Below are 21296 nucleotides of genomic sequence, written 5' to 3'. Positions count from 1 at the left end.
CTGCCCCGTGTTAGCAGCCAGGTGAGAAAGTTCTGTGCCTGCAGTGATGCTTAACTAACTAACCCTTTTACTGAACCAACGGTCTCTGTTTCAGATGAGGACTGAACAGAAAATACTTGGCACCCTCCTTAAATGAAATTCCAACCTTCTTGCCTCAGAACTAAACCTCTCCCTCCCCAAGCTAGGATTCTACCTTCATACCTATTACATCTTCCTACAAGCATACTCATGTCCTCAAAGTAGGGCCCAGACTAATCGTTTTAATGAAAATTTAGGATGTGCAAAGACAGCAGTGCAGAGTCTACAAGTCTATGGCTAAAAGTAATCTATACATACTCAATATTGAGCTAGACTTGCTGAACATGTACTTGGCCTCTGTTTATGCCTACAGCTGCATATCCATAACTATATTCTTAAATAACATATACAGCTATGTATTAACAGGTCTGGTAGAAAACTGTCCAAAAGTGTTTGTTGTGAACTGCATCACATTCAATCCATGTGTTAAATCCCAGAGCTGGGTTATGTCAGCTATCCCTAGGGTCAGTTATTCCAAAGGGCTCCTGAAGAAACATATACCAGTCTGCTTCAAAAACAGTCAGAAATAACTTGATCATTCAACTGCACTGTCTGGGAGAAAACAATTAGCACAGTTACTAAAGCTGCAGATGCATAATAGTTTATATCCAAGGGGCAATCAAAACCAGCCCAGTGTGACAACAGTTTAGACTTTAGATTTGGAGCAATCAATAGGCAGAATCAAAAAAGCAAAACATCGATCAGCTGCTCTCTCCTTGGAAGTGAGGAATTAGCTGGAATGAATCTGGGCTGTTCCTGCAGAGATAATTTTGTAGCATAAAAGAGAGGGCCTCACCTTCCTGAGTTTCCTGCCTGATCGGAAATTAATGAGGTTGAGATGAGATTTAGTGGTACACTATGTTTCTTCTTGTCTTGGGAAAAATAGCCCCTCAGATATAAGATAATTATTAAACATACATTTCAGGGTGAAATGGTAATCAGCAGAGAAACCCCTTCCATAGCCCTCAAAATACTTTGCATATTGTATTGCTTGTATTTGGCTTAGTGGTCATCCAGTATCTGAAGTATGCTTTGGGACTGTCCCTGAAAAGATGCCTGTCAGATGCAGTCCCCCTGAACGCAAACACTTCTTGGCTCACAGAAAAAAGCCCCCTCCCACTAGTCTAGATCGTGTTTTCCTGTGTGCGGTTTACTTCGGAGTATCTATCAGGGACAGCATTTGGCATCACCTTTGTTTAGCAAAGGAGTCCTCTATGGACATAGTTGTATTGAACCAACAATATGTTGCAGCTTAACAAGTATCAAGAATCCCCTGCAGTTTAGTATGAGATTCCACAGACAACCAAGGAAATATGAGTATCAGCTAAGGAGAAATAGTGTCTCCCATTCAGAGTAATTTTAAAGCTTGCACTTTTTGCTTATTGCCTGGATTCTTTTCTCCATCTCAAGCCCATGCACAAGATCAGTAAAATGAGGGGGTCTAAGGGGAGGACATAAGGTACGTTTAAAGATGGTCAAATAGATATATGGGACACCTAATAACTGCCAGAGAAAAGGTGTTGCAGAACACAGATTGAATTTCATGTGATTATAATACTTATTGAAGCTCCCCTTCTTCATCATGTCCTTCGTTCAACTCCAGATTAAGACACCTATCACTGCCTACATGAGTTGGGTGCCTCTCCTCATCTTAGAGCCAATGGAGATCTCTTCAGTGCAACCTGTGGAGTCAGGAGGGCAATTAAGAAAATCCTATAGTCAAAACCATTCACCCAGCATAGCTGTCTAGTGCCATTTGCGATACATCCACAAACGGCAAACACAACTGGTTCTAAGGGACCTGCCAGCTTTGTTGAACAGCATTTGGAAGCCAGGGAAGTCACACTAGGGCCTCGCAAGTGGCAACAGATGCCAACATTTAGACAACTGACTCACAACCCTCACAGCAGCTGCTCAACTCAGTTGGTGGGGCTGGGCCAGGAGCCACGAGTGACCTCAGCGCAGGCCATGCCCTCATTGATGGGTACCATCCTGCAAGGTCTGGGCCAGGCGGGCAGAGCCAGGGGCTGGTAAGAGGCTTCACTGACACCCCCCGACCTAGCAAGGGTTTGAACCAGGTCCAGGGTCTGTCTGGGAGATCCAGATGGGAGCAGCAGGAGATGCAGCTGAAGCACAGGTCCCCTAAGCATGGGGACCACCCTATGACATGGCTTAGGGAGGGACTGCGTGCCCAGGGCTGAGCTAAAATCAGACTCCTAGGCCCATGTGCAGGATAGGGGTCCCAGATGGGGCTGATCAGAGCCATTAAGGCCCACAGATGTCCCCAGGGAACTGATGGGTTTCTGTCTTGGCCCTCCAGACCACACTGCCCAGTTCAGCACAAGCATCTGGGAAGACCCAACTCAAACACAGACACCCATGTTCAGGTGTTGCAATCTGGATCACTCTCCAGGGGCAGGGTTTAGCTGCCAAAACACATGCATCTGTTGCCACTGGAGATGCCATGGGGTGCTCAAGAGGACCACAGAACTAGCAGGTATGATACAGGACTGTGGCCAAAGCCATGTGCCTCTGTCTGCAGCAACAGCTGCGGCCAGGTGGGACGCCATGAGGCACATCTAGTGCCTATGTGTAGGTGGTGAATGTCATCTTGGGTATCTTAACTCATGAAAAAAATTTAAGAAATCAGTGGCACATCTGATGCAAAAAGAACACTTCAATAAATGTTAATTGTCTCACAGAGCAACTTTAAGACAATGTCGTGCCACAGCTGTAAGGCAGCTAAGCATGCTTGCATGAAATGAAGATCTGGCCAGGACAAACCCTTTCAGCACCCCTAACAATCACACCCAAGGAGCAGCTCTTACTGCAAGGCACACATTAAGTAAAGCAGTCCACAGAAACAGGTTCTGCTCACTCAACAACAGCAAAAAAAGGCTCTTAATTTTCACCTAATTCTATAAATTAGCAACAACAGCACTTGACATTTTGCTTTATTCTGACAGGTCACAGGCAGCTGCTTTTTAGTAGTAACTGCTATATCTCTGTGTGTACATATACAACACATAATGTTAATGGTTTTAAACACTAAAATATATTTTAACTGTAGTCTGTAAAATAAAAGAAGTCTCATAACTACTTATGGAAAAATAATGAGGTAAATATGCACAGACATGAAATAGAATATTGATCTCTTACAAAAATGAAGCAAGCGCTGTGAGTCATTAAAATATACTTGGGGATAAGGGAATTGCTACTTTACTTCCTGTCAAAAAAAGAAACTGTAAGATGCAGTTGCTTGAACAACAGAATAGTGATGAAATTTTAGGTAAATCCCCGATGGACTTGATATTTTCACAGTCGAGAGAAATACGCAGGATTTGTCTTTTTTTTCCCCCTCTCTGAACTTCAGGGCTGATTAAGAGGCTGAGCACATCCACAATTAGCTGTACAGAGAGAAATGTTTAAGCCTCAAGAAATTTCTTGCAATACACTCAAAATCTGTGTCATACTCTGTCATATATAAATTTATATATGTTTTGTTTGTTCCACAAGTTTTGATTTAGAGTAGCAATTTTCTGTTTACAACTTAAGTGGAAGGTGAATAACAGCTGTATTCACTGTTAAAACTCTAAATGTTTTTACTGTTGATTTCAGCTGCAGCATCTTACTGCTTCTGATAGGGAAAGTCCTGAGGCTCTGCAAAGCCACTGTGCTATGTTCTCTCCAGACATGGGATGACTCAGTTTCTCCATGGTGATTCATCTGGGTAATTCAAGTCCAGAAGGGGCTCTTATCCAGCTGCATTCAGAAAGAGATGGGAACGGATCACTGGGGAGTCTAAATGAGCTTTTCCTACAGATAGATCTGCTGGATGTGTCCTTACACATAGCCTTCTGCTGAGTTTGGTACATACCACCCAATCTGCTATTCAGGCAAGGAATAGCATGTTAAGATTTCAGTTTTTCAATTATCTGTTTCCCGGGTGTCCTGGTTTCGGCTGGGATAGAGTTAATTTTCTTCTTAGTAGCTGGTATAGTGCTGTGTTTTGGATTTAGTGTGAGAATAATGTTGGTAACACACTGATATTTTAGTTGTTGCTAAGTAGCACTTATCCTAAGCTAAGGATTTTTCAGTTTCCCATGCTCTGCCAGCAAGCAGGTGTACAAGAAGCTGGGAGGGAGCATAGCCAGGACAGCTGACCTGAACTAGCCAAAGGGATATTCCATACCATAGAAGGTCATGTTCAGTATATAAATGGGGGGGAGTTGGCCGCGAGGGGTGGATCGCTTCTCGGGCATCAGTCAGCAGGTGGTGAGCAATTGCATTGTGCATCACTTGTGTTTTCTTGGGTCTAATTTCTCTCTTTTTGTTATATTCCTCTTCATTACTATTATTATTATCATTGTTATATTTGTATTCTTATTATTGTTATTATTACATATATATTTATTTTAGTTATTAAACTGTTCTTATCTCAACCCACGAGTTTTACTTTTTTTTCTAGATTCTCCTCCCCCACTGAGAGGGGGGAGGAGTGAGGTAGCAGCTGTGTGGTGCTAAGTTGCTGGCTGGGGTTAAACCACGACACTGAGTAATGAGCACTATGCTCTTTCTCTTTCCTTTCTCTATCCTTTCCCTGAGCTGAACTGGGAGTCCTCATTTATTATCTTTGGAGAGTATTAATAAAAAGATCATTCTATACTTAAGACCAGTTGACCTGCCAAGTGTTGCAGGCTCAATAAGGTAGGGAAACAAGAAAAATTTTCACAGCTTTCAGTTTACCAGGATCTCCAGAGCCCACATCGCATCAGCTGCTGCAAACAACTTACCAAGAGACACAGAACTGAAGTGACAGTCTTCCTCAAAACCAAATCTAGGTAGGTGAGATGGCCAAGGAACAGCCAAATCACTGCTAAGTAAGATTGCAAGAAACAAAGTAAAGTTTGGACCTTCTCTCAAACTGCCTCTGCCATAGAAAGGCCTTGTTAGGTCAGCAACCACCACGGAGACAAATAATCCTGGAGGGAACTGCAAAAGATGGGACAGCCTCTAACAGGGGCGGTTCTGCTTGCAAGCCACCTGAACAGCCCACATCAATAGTTTGGTGGACCTCAGCACAAGGATCAATCACCCAGACTACCTTTTTATTCTTTAATATCTAGAATTTCATTTTTCTTTTTCTAAAGGCTCTAGAGTTGCAGAGATAACCTTGAAAGCAGGACCGAATGTAAACCAAGAAGAGATGGCTGCCTGAGTTCATAGAAGACAGCAGTTCTGCAAGGTATTAATCAGTAAGAGTGATAATTCAGATGCACATTGTAATGCTTTGTATCATTGCATTGCTGGTAAGTTGTAGATCAAAGCATGGACAAAACTAAGAAAATTTAAGCAATTTATATGCTTCTTATTGGTGAACAAGGCAGAAACAGTGCTTCTGCAGCATTTTTTCCCCTTATATTTGAAGAACTTAGCACAACAGAACTCTTTGAGAGTGAGCCCAGCAGAGCACAGTAAGCACGTGTGATTAGTTTAATAAATGTACAAACAGTCTCTCTCATTTGGTGTGCCAGTGGACCTAGCCTAATCTGCATGTGCCCCTCCAGAGAGTTGTAGTAGTCCCCTCTGCACTCACTCCTCCCTACCCAATTCCCCCCCGGCCCCAAGTCACATTTGCATCCGCATTTAGCATCATGCAGTTCCTGCAGAGTCCTTGACTATTTATTACTGCCTCTCTGTACATCAAAGGAGGCGGAAATAAAAAGGAAGCAATGCTAAGATCCTCCTTAGCCCTTAACAAGACTTTCAGCTGAAAATCACCATTACGGAAAATTCTTGGTAAAGGACAGAAAAGAAAAACACTTGAGACAGAATTTTGCTTAAAAAGATTTTTTTTTTCTCTTTCAGCTCTCTTTTTTTAATTTCACTCAGAATTTTTAGCCAAAAAAATATCCCACAAAGCTCTGTTTCTTCATGGGGATGCTCCAGCTGCTCCTTCTGCATCCAATAAGAACCTTACAGATGCACCTTATTTCTACTAACACAGTTACTAGCTGGGCAAACAGCTGGGATATTGATAGCAAGGATAAGCAGCAACATAAGGACAATCAAGAAGAAAGAAATGCTCCATTGATATCCCAGCGTACTTGGAAAAGAGGAAGGGGAAGAAAAGGGAAAATATAACATTTCTGCAGGGTTTCAAAGCTTCTGAGTGCTTCTTCAGGCCTATTAAATCCCACCATCTTCCTGACCTCAAGAAATTTGAGGGAGGAACCACACTCCTCAGAGAAACAGATTCTTTTACTTCCCATCATTTTCATCTTTGGGGAAGAGCGAAGATCTACGCAACAGCCCAGTGACTCCTGAAACCTCCCTCCCTTCTACACTGAGAGAGGAAAATAAAGGCTAAGTGACCATAAGATGCAAAAGAGTTAATAAACATCCCAGCAGTCAGGATGCAGGGTTTGTGTTTACATGGAAAGGACAGAAGTGCATGTGGTAGATAGGACTGATTCAGGGCAGAAATTGCAAACACTGACATGAGCCGATTTTTACATCGAGTAAAACGCGTGGGAGTAGTTCTCTCACCCTCCAGTGCCTTTCTATATGAGCTCTAAATGATAGCTCACAAAGATGACAGATACCTCAGTTCATACTTACATAACAAGACTATTTTCTTGGTGGCATTAATGCAGCTCATGGTAGGCATTAATTTGTATTAGAAAGCTACTATATAATTAATCGCAATTAATCACCTGGGAGCCAAAAAGTCTGTCCAACAAAGCAAGGAGTAATTGAGGTTAGAATTTAGGATTGCATTGGGAGTAGATTATAAACTCTTTGGGGCACCTTCGTTCTCATGTGTTGTGTTTACAACATTAAAGTAATTGAGCGCTGCTCCCCAGTAGTGCTTCATCAGCACTGCCAGCATATTCCCCTGCACCAACAGGGAGTGTAACAAAACACAGCAGTCTGAAACTACTCATCTATTCACTTAGCATAAAACCAGTATTACTATATAACACTGATGAAAGCAATCCACAAAATGAAACCAAGGAAATACATCTCTTCTTTGTAAGAAGGCAACTACAAAGCTGCATTTAGTTGGGGTTGGGTTCTGTTCTCAATTATGCCGTCGAAAATGCTGTCACTCTGCTGATCCCAAGTGGTTTGAGCATGATGGTGATATATATGATTACAATATGTCCTTTTACTATGAGTGCATTTCTTAGCCCTCTGCATGCACAAATCCAACTGTTCTTTCTGTTTGAAAATAGTAGAACAAAATTTTCTACCCCCCCAAAATCTTCTTACCTGTTACCCTGTAACACCTTCTTCAAAATCAGCAAGTTCAAATACACTGCATTCTTCTTAAGACACAATTAAAGAAACTGAAAAACTAACTGACCTCTTGCCGTTTGAAATTTTGAACGTATTCTTCAAACTGTTCATCTTTTGTTTCATCTGCTTTTCCTAGTTTTTGAAGTACCTATATTGAAAAGAAAAAGAAAACGGAATAATTCAATATTTATGTCACAAAACAAAAACGCTGCTACTTTCAACACTTCTGTTCTTGCAGTTAGGCTTAAATAGCATTTTATTTTTGGGGGTGTTGCGTGCACTACTGTTTCTGAAGTTCACACAGGAAACCATTTTGTCAAAATAAAAAAGGAAAAAAGCAGGAGTATGGTGTGTGTATATGTGTGTGGAAATATACTTCAAAGTATGGAGTCCTTGAGGGGGGGGGTGTGTTTTTTTAATGAAGTAACTTCTCTTTTAGCAAAGAATCCCAAGGTTTCAAACCAAGGAAGAATGAGAGAAATTTGCTGGCACTGCAAGCTGTCCTCCCGTTCAGACAGAGAAAAAAAAAAAACTAAATCAAATTTCATTAGGTTTTCCTTCTATTTACGGCTCATTACATTGAACGGTATTAACATTATCTTTATCTGCATGATTTTCAACATAAAGTCATAGTAAGGCTGCATGAGAAATTGTTACAGCTGATGCTTATTTAAAACTTCTATTGGTGTTCATATTTGCCTTCCTCATTAATTCAGAAGTGGATTGTCATGCACTAGATAATATACTGCAATATGTCAGCAGTAAGGGCTATTCATGTGATAACAATCTCAAAAGTAATTTGACACAGCTACACTTTACACTGTATTTAACTACAATAAATGCATTCTATTATTAAATCTTGGCAGTATCCATTCATTTTAATATTGAAAACTTATACGTAGCTGCAAATAGGCTTCACACTTCTTGTCAAGCAACCCCCAATCTTTATAGAGTACTTGCATGTGGGATAACCATCTCACACAGTGATGTTCAGATTGCTCTCCCATGACAAACTGATCAAACTTTCCATTTTCACAGGAAAAAACAGAAACAAACAAATGAAAATAAACACAAAATACAAACAGTAGCAATTAACTGATACTATGAATAAACATATAAACATCACCCCTATTCTTCTCAAAACAAAGACTGTACAGCTCCAGTCCACCACATTCTCTTTCCTACCACTTGCCTCTCCCAACCCCAGCCAGTCCCACACCATAAAACCAGGCTGCACAAAGGGGCGGTGACCATTGCCACAGTGGAAACTGGGGGTCACGATGATCATGAAGGTGATGTGATGCTACCTGTAGACCTGGCATGTGGAACTTCAAGGAATTTTTGACGTATTTACAGCAGAAAGACAGAAAGAATGACATCAGAGAGGAAAAACAGACAAAGACCAGCCTTTTGCTGCCGATAGCTATGTTTTAGCTTTTCATTTCCCTGGCGCATTTGGGCATTTTTGGCTGCTTTTAAGCCTGCTGACTAGTCCCAAAGACCTCATACACTCTTATCACCAACCTCTTCTTAAAATATTAAAAAGTATCACAGATGGTTTTACAGAGGAATCATTTAATTTAACATTTTGAATCATCACAGGCCCTCACATTGCTCCTTGTCACCAATGAGCCAAAGAGTCTGCCCCCAACTGTGGCATGACTTTCATCCACACCAGGTGGCTCTCTGAAAATCCAACATTTCCTTTTCAAAGAGATGGCTGCCAGGTAAGCCTCCTGACCACAGCAATACATTCAAATCATGTTCACAGGAACAAGTAGCAGGCATGTTAACTGTATTCTGAACGATTCATAACATAGGTAACAAACCACAGCAAGAAAGGTTATCATGATAAACTCTTTTCTCTTTCCCAAAATATCAATGGCACACATCCATGTCTCCAGATGTGCACTCAGGCCCAATACCGCAAGGCTCAGAAGGGAACAACCTACCTCTCACAGCACCTACCTCCTATGGTTTGGGTTTTTTTTATCCTATCTCCAATTTTCAATTTCTCTACAGGTATTTAGCTGAACTGAGACCAAGATGCAGTGTTAGAACTTGGCCTCTGCAAACACCAACCCTAATCTTAATCCAGGGTTACATTAAATAACCATTAATAACATAGCTTCCCAATTTTCCTAATCCTAACCCAAACCAGAACTACAGATATGTCACATGGTTGGAACTAGACGTTCCAAGACAGATGCTTGGCATCAGATAAAGATACTTGCCCTCATGGAAATCCTGCAGCCCATGCCCTACACACAGATAACTAGAGTTCACTCACTCTTTTCCTAAATGCAATCCCAATCCCATGCCCACAATTCTGTATAGAGACAGCGGAGTAGACTGCAACTAGAATAAACTATTCCTCACAGGTCCCTTTAGATCCCATCCATATAGCCCCATGGACCACTGAACATGTAGCTCAGCCTTTTACAACCAACCTTATTGTAACCACAACTTTACCACTGGTAGTCTAAACAGAGACATGACCAGACTGAAGGTAAGTCTTAGAAATTGATCTAACTTTCAGCACTTATTTGTGCACTTCTGTCTCAAAGTGGAAGTCTCTTGTCAACAGAAGTCTATTGCTTGTGGTTTAGTTTTGCTCAGTTTGGTCACCACCTATAGGGTGTCTTTGGGGTAGGGTTAAGGCCAGATGAAGGTTTGTGTACACTACACATGGGTTCCTCTAACTCCAACCCCTCTTGTGGACAGGCTGAAATAAATTTTAGACACATTGTTCATCTTGCTATATAGAGTACCTGGGTCAAGACTAGAGCCAGGGTCTGGTTTAGGGCTAGGGTTAGGAAAAGGCAAGTAGATAGCCTACTAGCATTAGGTTTAGATATTGGTCAAGAGAAAATACTTAAAATGCCCAGGTTGGGCATCTGATGGCCCTTAAAGGTAAAATGAAGGCTGTGCTCAGGAGCAGCAAGTGCCTAACCTCCCCCTTAAGCCTCAGTTCAACCACCCTTCTAGATAAGGATTAGATTTAGTAACAGGAATAGCTCAGTTTATTGGTGGCCCCTGAGGACAGAGGAAGGGTAGATGGACAGTGTTTCACAAAAGCCTTGGAGTGCTCCACAACGTGCCAAAGAAAGGAGATCTGGATGGATAAGTGGCTAATATCTTATTTTAGATCCATGTGGTAGGTAACTCATATTGTGGATTTGGATTCATTCACTAGAAAAAGAAAGAGCAGAGGAACCAAAGCTGTTGCTGAATATTCAGTGGCCTGCAGGGCTCAAATGAGGCCTAGACTCGGAGAAGGCAGGTGGCTAGCATACTTTTTCTTAGCATGCCCATACAGAGAAATAATGTTTGGGGTTAGCATTAAGAACATCTATCAATGTGTATGAACAGCTTGTACCATTTAAAATAAAATACTTTTAAAAAAATTAAAGAAACAGACATGAACTGAATCTCAATAAATGTTCTACAGTCAAGTATTCTGTAGTCTTCTGAAGACTGTATAAAATAGCTGGTGAACATGATCACCCTATCCAAAAAAGAAATAGGTAAAAAGCTACCCCATTTCATATAATTAGACTAAATCAGCTACCAGTAAGTTTTCTCTTAAAATGCCATAAAAAGACAAAAAAAAAAAAACCCAAAGAAGAGAGATAGAATTTGAAACAGCTGTTTTATTTTTTTCTTAATTTAACTGTGGTGTCCAAATGTGACACTGTACAATTTGCTTAATGCACTGAATTACGTTAAGGATCTAAAATGAATATCAGTGTTGACCCAGCATGTCGCTAAGAATACATGAACTAAATAATTAAGTCCAATTAGCATTGAGAATGAAATAAAAGTTAAATCTGATCTGATGGTAAACCTAGATGCTGTCGAGTGAATACATGTAGAGAGGAATTATCTGGCAATGTGGTACTGAGATAAATAAATGACAGATTCTACACAAACAAAATTTGAGTAAGGACATCAAGCATGTCTGATATCATTTATAAATGTCATCAAGAGTACACATCTAGATACAAAATGCAAGAATATTTCCATTTGGGGATGTTGCATCTTCAGTAAACCTTTTGGAAGACATAAGACTAAACAGTTCCCCTTTCGTCTTCTAAGCACCTTCATTTACCAAATAATACATTTCAGTTCTATGAGGATCTGAAGTGTTAGGAAGAAAAAGTCAGTAATTTGCTGATCTTGAATTAAAACAATCAATTTTACAATGACTGTGATGTGAATGTTGTTAAGTGTCTGCAATGTACCAAAGAAAGGAAACTAATATAATAGAAAAAATTACAGATGAGCTTGAGTAAGCTTGATTACATTGAAAACTCTTGTCTTGTGGCAAGGATGACAGTGTTATAATAGCTGCTGAGACTACTACCCTGACAGGCCTACCCATCCTCCCCTAAAAAAGTTTCCAAGACTATGGCAATTCAAGGAAAGGGGGAAAAAAAAAAAAAAGAAAAAAAAACCCAACTGATTCTCTGATGTAAACTGTGGCCACACAGGAGCTGCCTCAAGAGCAGCTCAGCTCCCTGCACAGCAGCAGCAGCAGCAGGGTGGACAGGAGCTGACAGTAATCTGATCATACATCCCAACATGCATCATCCCCAGTCACACATCAGTATTCTTAAAGAACAACCAATATGGTCAAAACCACTCAGGGCAGGAAGACATGACTGCTCAGACAGGACTATCCAGGACAAGACTTCGAAATTCCCAGGACTGTTAAAACACTGAAAAAGCTAAGCTAATCTAACTCACCACAAGTAGCAATATTTAAGGATATTACAGAATAACCCCAGTTTGAAAAGCAAGACAAATACTTGTGAGAGTCCAAAACTGTTGTCATGGACTCACTGTCCAAAATCTTTGGAGAATAGCGAAGTGCTCTGGATCTCAACAGATGCATCTACAACACTGTTCCACAACCCTTTTTTTTCCTAATACCATACTCTTCTACAACCTGTAAAAGAAATACTAGGGCTGCATGACTAACATGCACAGCTTTCCAAAGGAGTTTCAAGATGGTACTTCTGGGCAGAAATTGGTTAAAACGAAAGCAGGCACATTCAGAAGAAATCATTTTAGAGTTACCTATGTGCAAAACATCATATGGATTTCAGCAAATGCTCACAAAACTGAAAGTAGTATTTGGTCAATATAAAATAGAAGCTTTGAAAGAAGCTTCTTATGATGCAGGACAAGTATGCTTATCTGAGGTGAAAAAAAGAAACACAATGGGATAAGTCTGAAGTAAACTTGACTGTATTTCAACTTACCCAACTACAAAATAGTATATGACAACTCATACGGCAAACATATAATGACCCCAAGCTTACCACAGCCTGACAGTAATTCCAGACAGACAAAAAACTCTGCCCCACCAACCCCCCTGCCCCGCAAAAAACCCCACACAGGCACCTCCAAGTTTAAAAAGACAAAGTTTTTCATGTGATGGGATGCTATACAAAGCATTCAACACCACAAAACCATAAAAAAGTGTCAAATTAGAAAAGTTCATCGTGTTCCATGATACCCAGCTGGTATTTGAGGAACAAAGTTTAAGAAACCCTGTTTGTTCCAGAAATAAAACCTAGCCTGGAAGACAACTTATCGAAGTATGAAGCCTGGAACAGAACTAATTCCAAAATGTATCTACTGACTCTCACTTAAGTGTGAGAGCAGGGTGCTAAACACAAGAAATAGAACAAATACTCAAGACTCACTGAAGCCACATGAGATTCCCGCCTCCTCACCGTTAGCACGTGGGTAGCTGAAGTGAAACCAGAGGGAGAATCATTACAAGGATGCCACTCAGTTGTTCCCCTGCAAAGGGGGGCAGGAAGAGACAGTGAATTGGATTACAGATACGTAAGTGTAAAGCTTATGGATCTACATGTTTAGTCCAACTAATAAAAAGTCTCCTCTCCAAAGAGGTAACATTCATAGCTGACTACTCAAGATCTACTTGGGTGGCATTTAAAAACAAAACAAAACAAACTTTTTTTACCGTGATGTCAAAGTCTACAGTCTTATCCTGCCTCCATTTCACTCCAGCACTGAAATCTCAAAATATGGTCAGAAAAAGAAGATGGGCAGAGAGGTATTTTTCAATGTTGTTACATGGTAGGATTAAAATATGCATAATGTATTTCATAAAAGTTAGATGGAATTTCCTAATTATAAAAATAATAAATAAAAGATTCTTTAAAAACTTGTTAAATTTTTCTCTAGTGCTGTTCTTTGTTTTCTCTTTTGTTTTTGGGTTTTTTTGAGCAAAGTTATAATTGTATATAAGCAATAGGCATTTTAAAAATATAAAGTCTAAGAACTTTTTGGTATTGTATTAATTTCTGCAGAAATTCATTTACATAGAATATGACTTAAAGTTTCAGGGTACGTGTGCAAAGCAATTGTTATTACCATAGGTGGGGAAAGTGATTCATGGGGTAAACAAGGTGGGTTTTGTTTGGGGTTTTGGGGGGGTTTTTTGCTCCAAGAATTTCCATTTCAGAGTGCTGGAGTAAGTTTCTGACTAAACAGAGCAAAAGATCAACATTCTTTGGCTTTCATGCTAATAAGTTAGGCAGTTGAGCACTTTAAGGAGAAAAAAACAGGATTCAACACTTTCTTTTTAGGGTTAAAGCCTTGGCCTTCCAAACAAGCTCAGTTTTTTGGAATAGCCAGAAACCATACCACATTTAATACTATTAGAATTTTGTAAAGTAAGTAGATCAGCAACCAGAACATACTCAATAAGTATAAATTACCATTTTATCACGGAGTTAAGATACACGTCTGGAACAGCACAGTGTATTGCTCAGTTTCAATTCTGCTATGAATATTTTGATCCCAACATAGCTCCAATGCAACAGGCTCAATCGCTTCTCTTTTCCAAGAGGTTGACTGAATTTCCTACTTTCCACGCTATACAGTCATACACTTTCCAAGAACTCAGGCTTGCCTTTGTACTGCTGCTGCTGCTGCTATTCCACCATTGTGTTCCTGCAGAAACAACAGCTGAGAGTGACAAATGTTTGCCTCCATTTGTCATTAATATCTGCTGGAAGGTTGCGGAAAAAAATCCCTTTGTCATTGACAGACTCTCAAAAGCCTGAAAACGTCTTTAAAACAGAACACTGAGCATTTTACTAAGAGGGCTATAGAAAATGTAGAAAGACACTACAATAAAGCTCTTCACTGATAAGCAATTGCTTCGTATGGTGCTGGTTTATAGCAGAACCACTCCAGGCATCCTGAGGACTGCAGCTGGCCACCAGGCAGACACAGGAGCTGAGTCAAGAAGGGTGATGCTCTGGCCTGGTTTTGAAGTCTCAAGAAGATCCACCAGTGCGTAAACCACAGATATGATAGTTTAAGAAAACATGCCTTAAATCATTAAGGAGCAAACAATGACCCTCCAACCCAGAACACTTTTTTTTTTTAAAGAAAGAATTGCTGTGGAGATGGCCAATAAATTTACAAGAGCTCAATCAGACACAGAAGGGAGCAAAAGAATTGCAAGAAGCACCTACGCTCTCACTTTCCTCTGGCCACTCTCTCTTCTTCCTCATCTTCAGCAGAATCTGCAGTCCGCCTTGTTTCCATTACTGATCTTAAGAAATGACTAAACTTAGGTCAGGTTTCCAGATCAACGTTAGGTGATCTGTAGTTACCTCTCCTTTTTTCTGTGCACACTTGCACTATTAATGTTATATAGAACAACTGATCATTCAGCAAATTACAGCCAATCTTCACTGTCACGTAATGTACCTTATATCTTTATTATTGTACTGGTATTTGTTCCCCAGCCTCCCATTTAGGTCTTCTCTTACACTGGGCACATTAATCCTCATTTGCCTACCATTTACAGTTGAATTTCATTGCTGAAGTTTGACACAGTGGATCATATACTAGGAGAAAGGCCACCATGGTAACTGCAATTTGGGAATGTACCATTTAGTGGAGGACTGTAACTCCACAATCGCTATCCTAATATACGACAGAGGCAATTTGTGCTGTAGAGTGTCACAAAGCAAAAGAGAAGTCATATCCTGAACTGCATTAATGCATGAAATATGGTCCAAGTAATGTAAGAGGGCAGCTGCTAGGTACCAGGCACTCTCTGGTACGGAAGAGCATAAGAACAACTCTACAGGTCAGACAAACTGTGCATATAATATACAAACCTCTCTCCAACCCCCTAAAAGAAGATGCTTAGGGAAGATACATGACAAGTGTGCAGTGACACTCCTCCAGAACCCGCTCCCAGCCCCAACAAACTGCATTTACATGAATTCCTGACATGGTCTCTTTACATTTTATAGTCCTGATGGATTTTTCTTATTGATGGACGGTCCTGCTGCTTGTGAAGCTCTGATAAGGTATTTGCTGTTTCAAGAAGCATGAAGGTTCACTTTTCTCATGGCTGTTTTTCTTTTGTTAATTTTTTGTCAGCTTTTGCTTGCTGGTGCTTTGAGTATTGTAAAATATCATGATGCATGGGAACAGTTTTCTAACAAATTAGAAGAGTACTGAATAATACCCAGACAAGCATAAAACACTATGATATGTTCTCTTAATCAAAATTGAAAGAGGGAAATGTGGTCTTTCTACACTGCCTAAATGACAAATGTGAACATTATGCTATGAGAGATGATTATAATAACCTTTCTGCAAATTACAGAATCTAATTGTACATCATTGCTCAGATAATGTAAAAATGCCCTAGAGAGATCCACAAAATAAACAAGACTATGATTCCTCTCGGAATGAAGCCACAGACTTCTACATTAGTCCTTGGTCATTTGGTTAAAACCAGAAAGTACTTTACAGAGAGCACTGACTTGCACATTGCAGTGCACCATAATGCATAGACCATTACTCACCCTTTTCTTTGCAACATCCAGGAAATTTGGTCTACTGGAAATAGGCACCCTTGCAAAATTTAACACAATAGTAGGTGGCTATCACGCTGCGTAAGTGTGATCCTAAGAGGTCTAGCAGTAAAACTTAGCTGGGCAGTAGGAATTTAAGGAGACTGAAGGATGAGCTTTGAAGTTCACAAGGCCTCATTTTGCTGGTGAGAAGGGAAAGGATACTAACAGCTATGGCAATGTACTGCTAGGGACTTCTGCTTTTTTCTCTTGGGACCTTCACAGGCTTTAATGCTATGGGGCTCTCCCACATGGTAAGGTGTCTCATCACACTCTCTGCATGTATTCTGAAAGGTATTTATCCCCAGGGGATGTGAAAGCCTGGCACGGCTTCAAAAAACTGCTACGTACTTCAAAAAACAAATAAGCTGTTAGACCAGTTTTCCCCAGTCTGCTCTGTATGACTAGCCTGTATAACAGAGGATGGCATCCAGGTAGAGATGCTGGAATGGCGTATGGCAGATGATTTTCACGGGATGTAGCTTAAAGAGGAAAACAAAGTGGAAAGAAACAAGAAACAACATAGACCAAGATGTAGAGAGAAAAAAAGAGTGAGAAATCAAAGAAAGAATTAAGACGGAGAAAAAACATTACGAGAGAATAGGGACCAAGCTAAAAGCAAAGAATCAACTTTGAGAAACCGTGGGTTTGATTCATTTGCCTTCCCGTAGGCATCTCAGACGGCACAGGATGTCTCAAACTTGTCTGTGCAGGTGGCAAACAGGACCTATGGAAGTGTCTTCTGGAATAGCAGCTTGAGGCAAGGCAGGATACAACTCAAGCAGCCTATGTGTGGGCAGTTGAATTGAGCTATTAATATCATAGCAACATCTACAATCCTCAAACTTCTGAGTATTCTTTTTCCTCACAAAATCTCTTAACGCACTAACAGTTCATTCTTTGCTCACTTTACCATCGGGGAAACAAGGTACAGGAAAGCAAGTAACTTCTACACCAAGTTCAGAGGAAGTTAATCACAAGTAGGGTACCAAATCTGATTATTCTAGACTAGCATCTTAACCTCTGGGCCATCCTCCTGTGAAAAGGAGTTTCATAGTACAGAAATCTGCTGTGTTCAGATTATCTGCACTAGAGCTATACAGAAGAGGAAGAGTGAACAAAAAGACATCTTAAAGAACTGGAAAGACAATCTGTTTGCCCTTCTCTGGGTAACGTTGCTCTCTCACTTCTTGAGAAGATTGATCACTTCTTTTGGTTAAACAAGAGCTAAATTTAACTGCCTGCACAATTAGCAACAATATCCTTGGTTGAATTTCTGTGTCCTTTACTGCATCCCAAATAAATCAAAGCGCTACTCTGCTGAATTAATAAAAAAATCCTATCAGTTGCTGTTGTTTCTGCCTATACTTACTCATCTAGCTGAAAAGTACCTGGATAGCTTTCTAGTAGTGACCAGAGTGTCTCAGCCTTGTAGAAACTAGCTGTGCATCCAGGCTCCCTTACACTCTCCTCATTACTTTTAATTTCCCTCCCTCTTACCAGCTCCTCCACTTTCCTACTCCCGTTTGGTTTATCCTCTATACTTACTGTTGAGCAGACACTTTTCTTAATACTGCTCCCTCCAAAAAATAACAGTGGAAGAAATTTTATTTACTGCCCTGATAATGTTTCACTCTGTTCATGTGACAACTTCATTTACCTGACCTTCTATTCACTTTCTGCCCTATTTGGGCTGCAAGCTTTTCAAAGCAAGAGACTATCTGATCCTTTACCCTTTTACAGCACTAAAGACACGGGGACCATCATCTTGATTTGTTTGAAGATCCTACCAAAAAGCCATGATTAATAATTTAATTATATATATTATATATATTTAATTATTTCTGATGTTTACATTCATCTGGTGACCAGCTAGTTTTTTTGCTGTCTATTTACTTGATACTCCTAGTCCTTAAGAACTAGGAAAAAAAGGTTAAAGCAGCTACTTGAAAAACAGTTTTCACCATATTTTCGAAGCATAAAAAGTAGCATAGAATCAAATGTAAAAGAATTGCCATTGACAAAACTTTAATTATTCAAATCAGATTTGGATAATTATAAAAAAGTGGAGTGGATTGCCTATATAGAACTTTTTAAAAATTAACTTCTGAGATCTTGTCAATAGAACATTAAAATCAACTACAAAGACATTTAGCACAAAAATCTTTTAAGCTGGAAGCAGCCACAATGCAATAAACAAGTCTGTCTCCTGTACAGAAGGGCCACTAAAGTTCATCTTTGCACAAGGAGCCTAATATAATTTATCCTACCAAAGTACTCAGCAGTGATACCTGACAGACAATCTGTTACCTCTAAATTAATCAAGTTTTTCCTGGGCTAAGAAGAGAGATATCAAATATAAAATTGTAATTTATCTGTGGCTGCCATAGTTTCGCTTTCTTAATTAAACATTTAAATTCTACCTGGAAAAAGACAACTTTGTCCTCTACAGACTGTCTCTCTGGATTTATCACAGCAAGTATATGATGTTCTTCCTGTCTGCTGGGAGTCAAATAAAAAATAATCAAGCAAAAAGCTTTTCAGTCACAAGGCCAAAATATAGATCACATTCAGTATAACAGACCTTGAATTTAAAAGTGCACATGCATTCTCCCACTGTCTAGTTCCACAGGATATATATAGCAGACTCTTGTTTACTTCATTTAGCTCTGATCATATGCTTTCAGTGGATCAAAGAACTTAAGGAAATCAGGCTTTCACTTTAAGTAGTGATGCCTTTCAGGCTATTTCCCCTTATATTCACATTGCATACCTGATTTTCTGTACTCAGTTCCGAGATCCAGTGACAATATTTCCTATTGGTCTTGATTAAAATCAAACTGAACCAATTTATAATAAAAGAAATGGATTTTGGCACTAAGTAGATAAAGGGTGTTAGTGGTAAAACATAATGTCCCCTCAGTACAATGATATGAAGTTAGTAAGTCTCATTTGATAGCATTATAGGTATCTCTAGGTTACTTCTCATCACAAAAGGCAGACAAAAGGTAATTTACAAATGAAAGTAATCTCTTCAACGTGGAGGAAGAACCAGATAAAAGCTTTCAAAAAAAAAAATCAGAATTGCTAGGGAGGAAAAAAAAAAATCTGATTTAAAAGAGATATTTTGATTTGATATAATACATTTTTCTAATGGTTGCCTGTGAGATTATAATCCACATCCTTAGACCCAAAATTACAGTTATATCACTAACCGTGCAGAGATGATGACAGAGACAGGAGTTCAGCCATTCCTGACATGGGTAATTAACAGCACTCACACATTTCTCATTGCACAGCCTCAAAGAGTTAACAGGTGAATTTACTTTCCTTCCACTTCACTATTACATCTACAAGACAGGCTACTAGTGTTTTTGTGTCTTATCAGTTTGGCTTCTAAATTAATCCATATGCTCAAAGTAGCAATACAGACGCCTAATCTTGACTGCCTTCTCCAGTCTGAGCTGTGACATTTCCACAGGTACTCTTACTTCTTGAGAAAGGTATTGGCTGAGGCTAGAGACACCCACACTTGGTCCAGCACACACTGAGGTGCGGGTGCTGCCCACCCTGAGGCTCCTTCACGTTCAGCAAGGACGGGATTTCTCTCTGCAGACTCAAGGCAATCTTCATTACATGACTGATATAGTGGAGCCCTGGGGAAAGAAAACCTAAACTTTCCAGCACGGTTTGATGGCTTGCCAACAGCATATTTCACCACCTGTTAAGACAGTCTCATGTCATGCCACACATAGCAACGCAGAACACGAAGATAACTTTGTCTAGTACTTTGCAAAACATTTTCCAGATTGATGTTCATCTGTGGAGGAATTTACTGTTTCTTCATAGACCATTAATATATTGCACACTAAATATCGGTGATGTGCCTGACATGGCAACACTTGCTGATGAGGTACTCTTCACCTTTGAGATGCTCCAGACCTCTCTCCTCATCCAGAGAAAGACAGTGACACTGACGTAACACTTCTAGGTGAATTCACTCCTCTCTAGATGGCATGATAAATAAGTTTGTTTCAAAATATCGAGGAAATTATCTCCCAACAGTGTGAAAAATTAAATAGAGCATATACACTTGGTTCAACTAATTTAACAGCTCAGGAAATCTTTGAAGCCATCCAGGTCTGTCATTCTTTTATAAAATAGCCTTTTCAGAAATTTACTGATCCACAAGAGATTTATTTCAGACTTATTGGAAGAATTTGTGAAGGCACAATCTTGTAACAATCACAAATTCCCCAAGACCAGCTCTATAAAGGAATAATTAAACCAGCATAACATGGCTAGCATTTTGTGCTAGTCAGATATTTCTGAAGAAAGTTACCAGTTTTCCTTCTCATTGCTTTTCAGAATTATTCAGCATTTTTGCATTACTGAAGGTCAAACAGTACCTCACAACATTAAAGTATTCTAAAGCTGCTCAGCTAACATAGTATATTTCTACTTTTCTCGTTAATTGCTGCTAAGGATAAGCTTGCCTGTTCTCAGGGGTTTATGTGCATCGTTTCTTCATGCTTACCCCAGGTCATGGCCTTTTAGTTATTGAAAAGGAAAAAAGCTCTGAACTGGAGCTGAGGTCAGCAAGGACTAGCAGCAGTGGTGGTGTCAGTGCTCCAGCTTTGACACCTAGACTTTGTATGAGACACTGCAGGCAAATAGGGCTTCATCCTCTCCCATGGTGCTTGGGGATGAGACTCCAGAATTAGCCCTCAGAGCTGCTGAATGTGGTAACAGATGTGGTGTTGCTTAGATCAGCAGCATGCAGAGCACAGGTAGGGCCCGCTTTCCAGGGAAGTCTTTTCTTTGCCAAGCAAACAACAATCCCATTCTACTCAATGTGCTTCTGTAAAAGCAGCACATTTAAGAGTTCTCTAATGGTCACAGTTTCAAGGCAACAAGGTGTCCAGAAAAGGAGCCTATCTGCCAATGCTGGAAAAGAAATGGCATGCAAGCACTGCTTTACTGCAAGAGAAG

The 21296-nt window shown here is 40.0% G+C and overlaps 1 protein-coding gene across 2 annotated transcripts in view; it reads right to left on the bottom strand.

Annotated features, from left to right (window-relative positions):
• AMPH (amphiphysin) overlaps nucleotides 1-21296 on the bottom strand; it is a 122063-nt gene that overhangs the window by 59246 nt on the left and 41521 nt on the right. For both annotated transcript variants that reach the window (XM_050915809.1, XM_050915810.1), the window contains exon 2: nucleotides 7448-7528. In XM_050915809.1, coding sequence (XP_050771766.1) covers nucleotides 7448-7528 — 81 coding nt within the window. The remainder of the gene's footprint in view (nucleotides 1-7447; nucleotides 7529-21296) is intronic.

The sequence above is a fragment of the Gymnogyps californianus genome, chromosome 2 (assembly GCF_018139145.2).
Source record: "Gymnogyps californianus isolate 813 chromosome 2, ASM1813914v2, whole genome shotgun sequence".
In the NCBI taxonomy this organism is placed as follows: Eukaryota; Metazoa; Chordata; class Aves; order Accipitriformes; family Cathartidae; genus Gymnogyps; species Gymnogyps californianus.
Note: the sequence above shows the minus strand (reverse complement) of the source record. Positions and strands in the feature narration are given on the sequence as shown.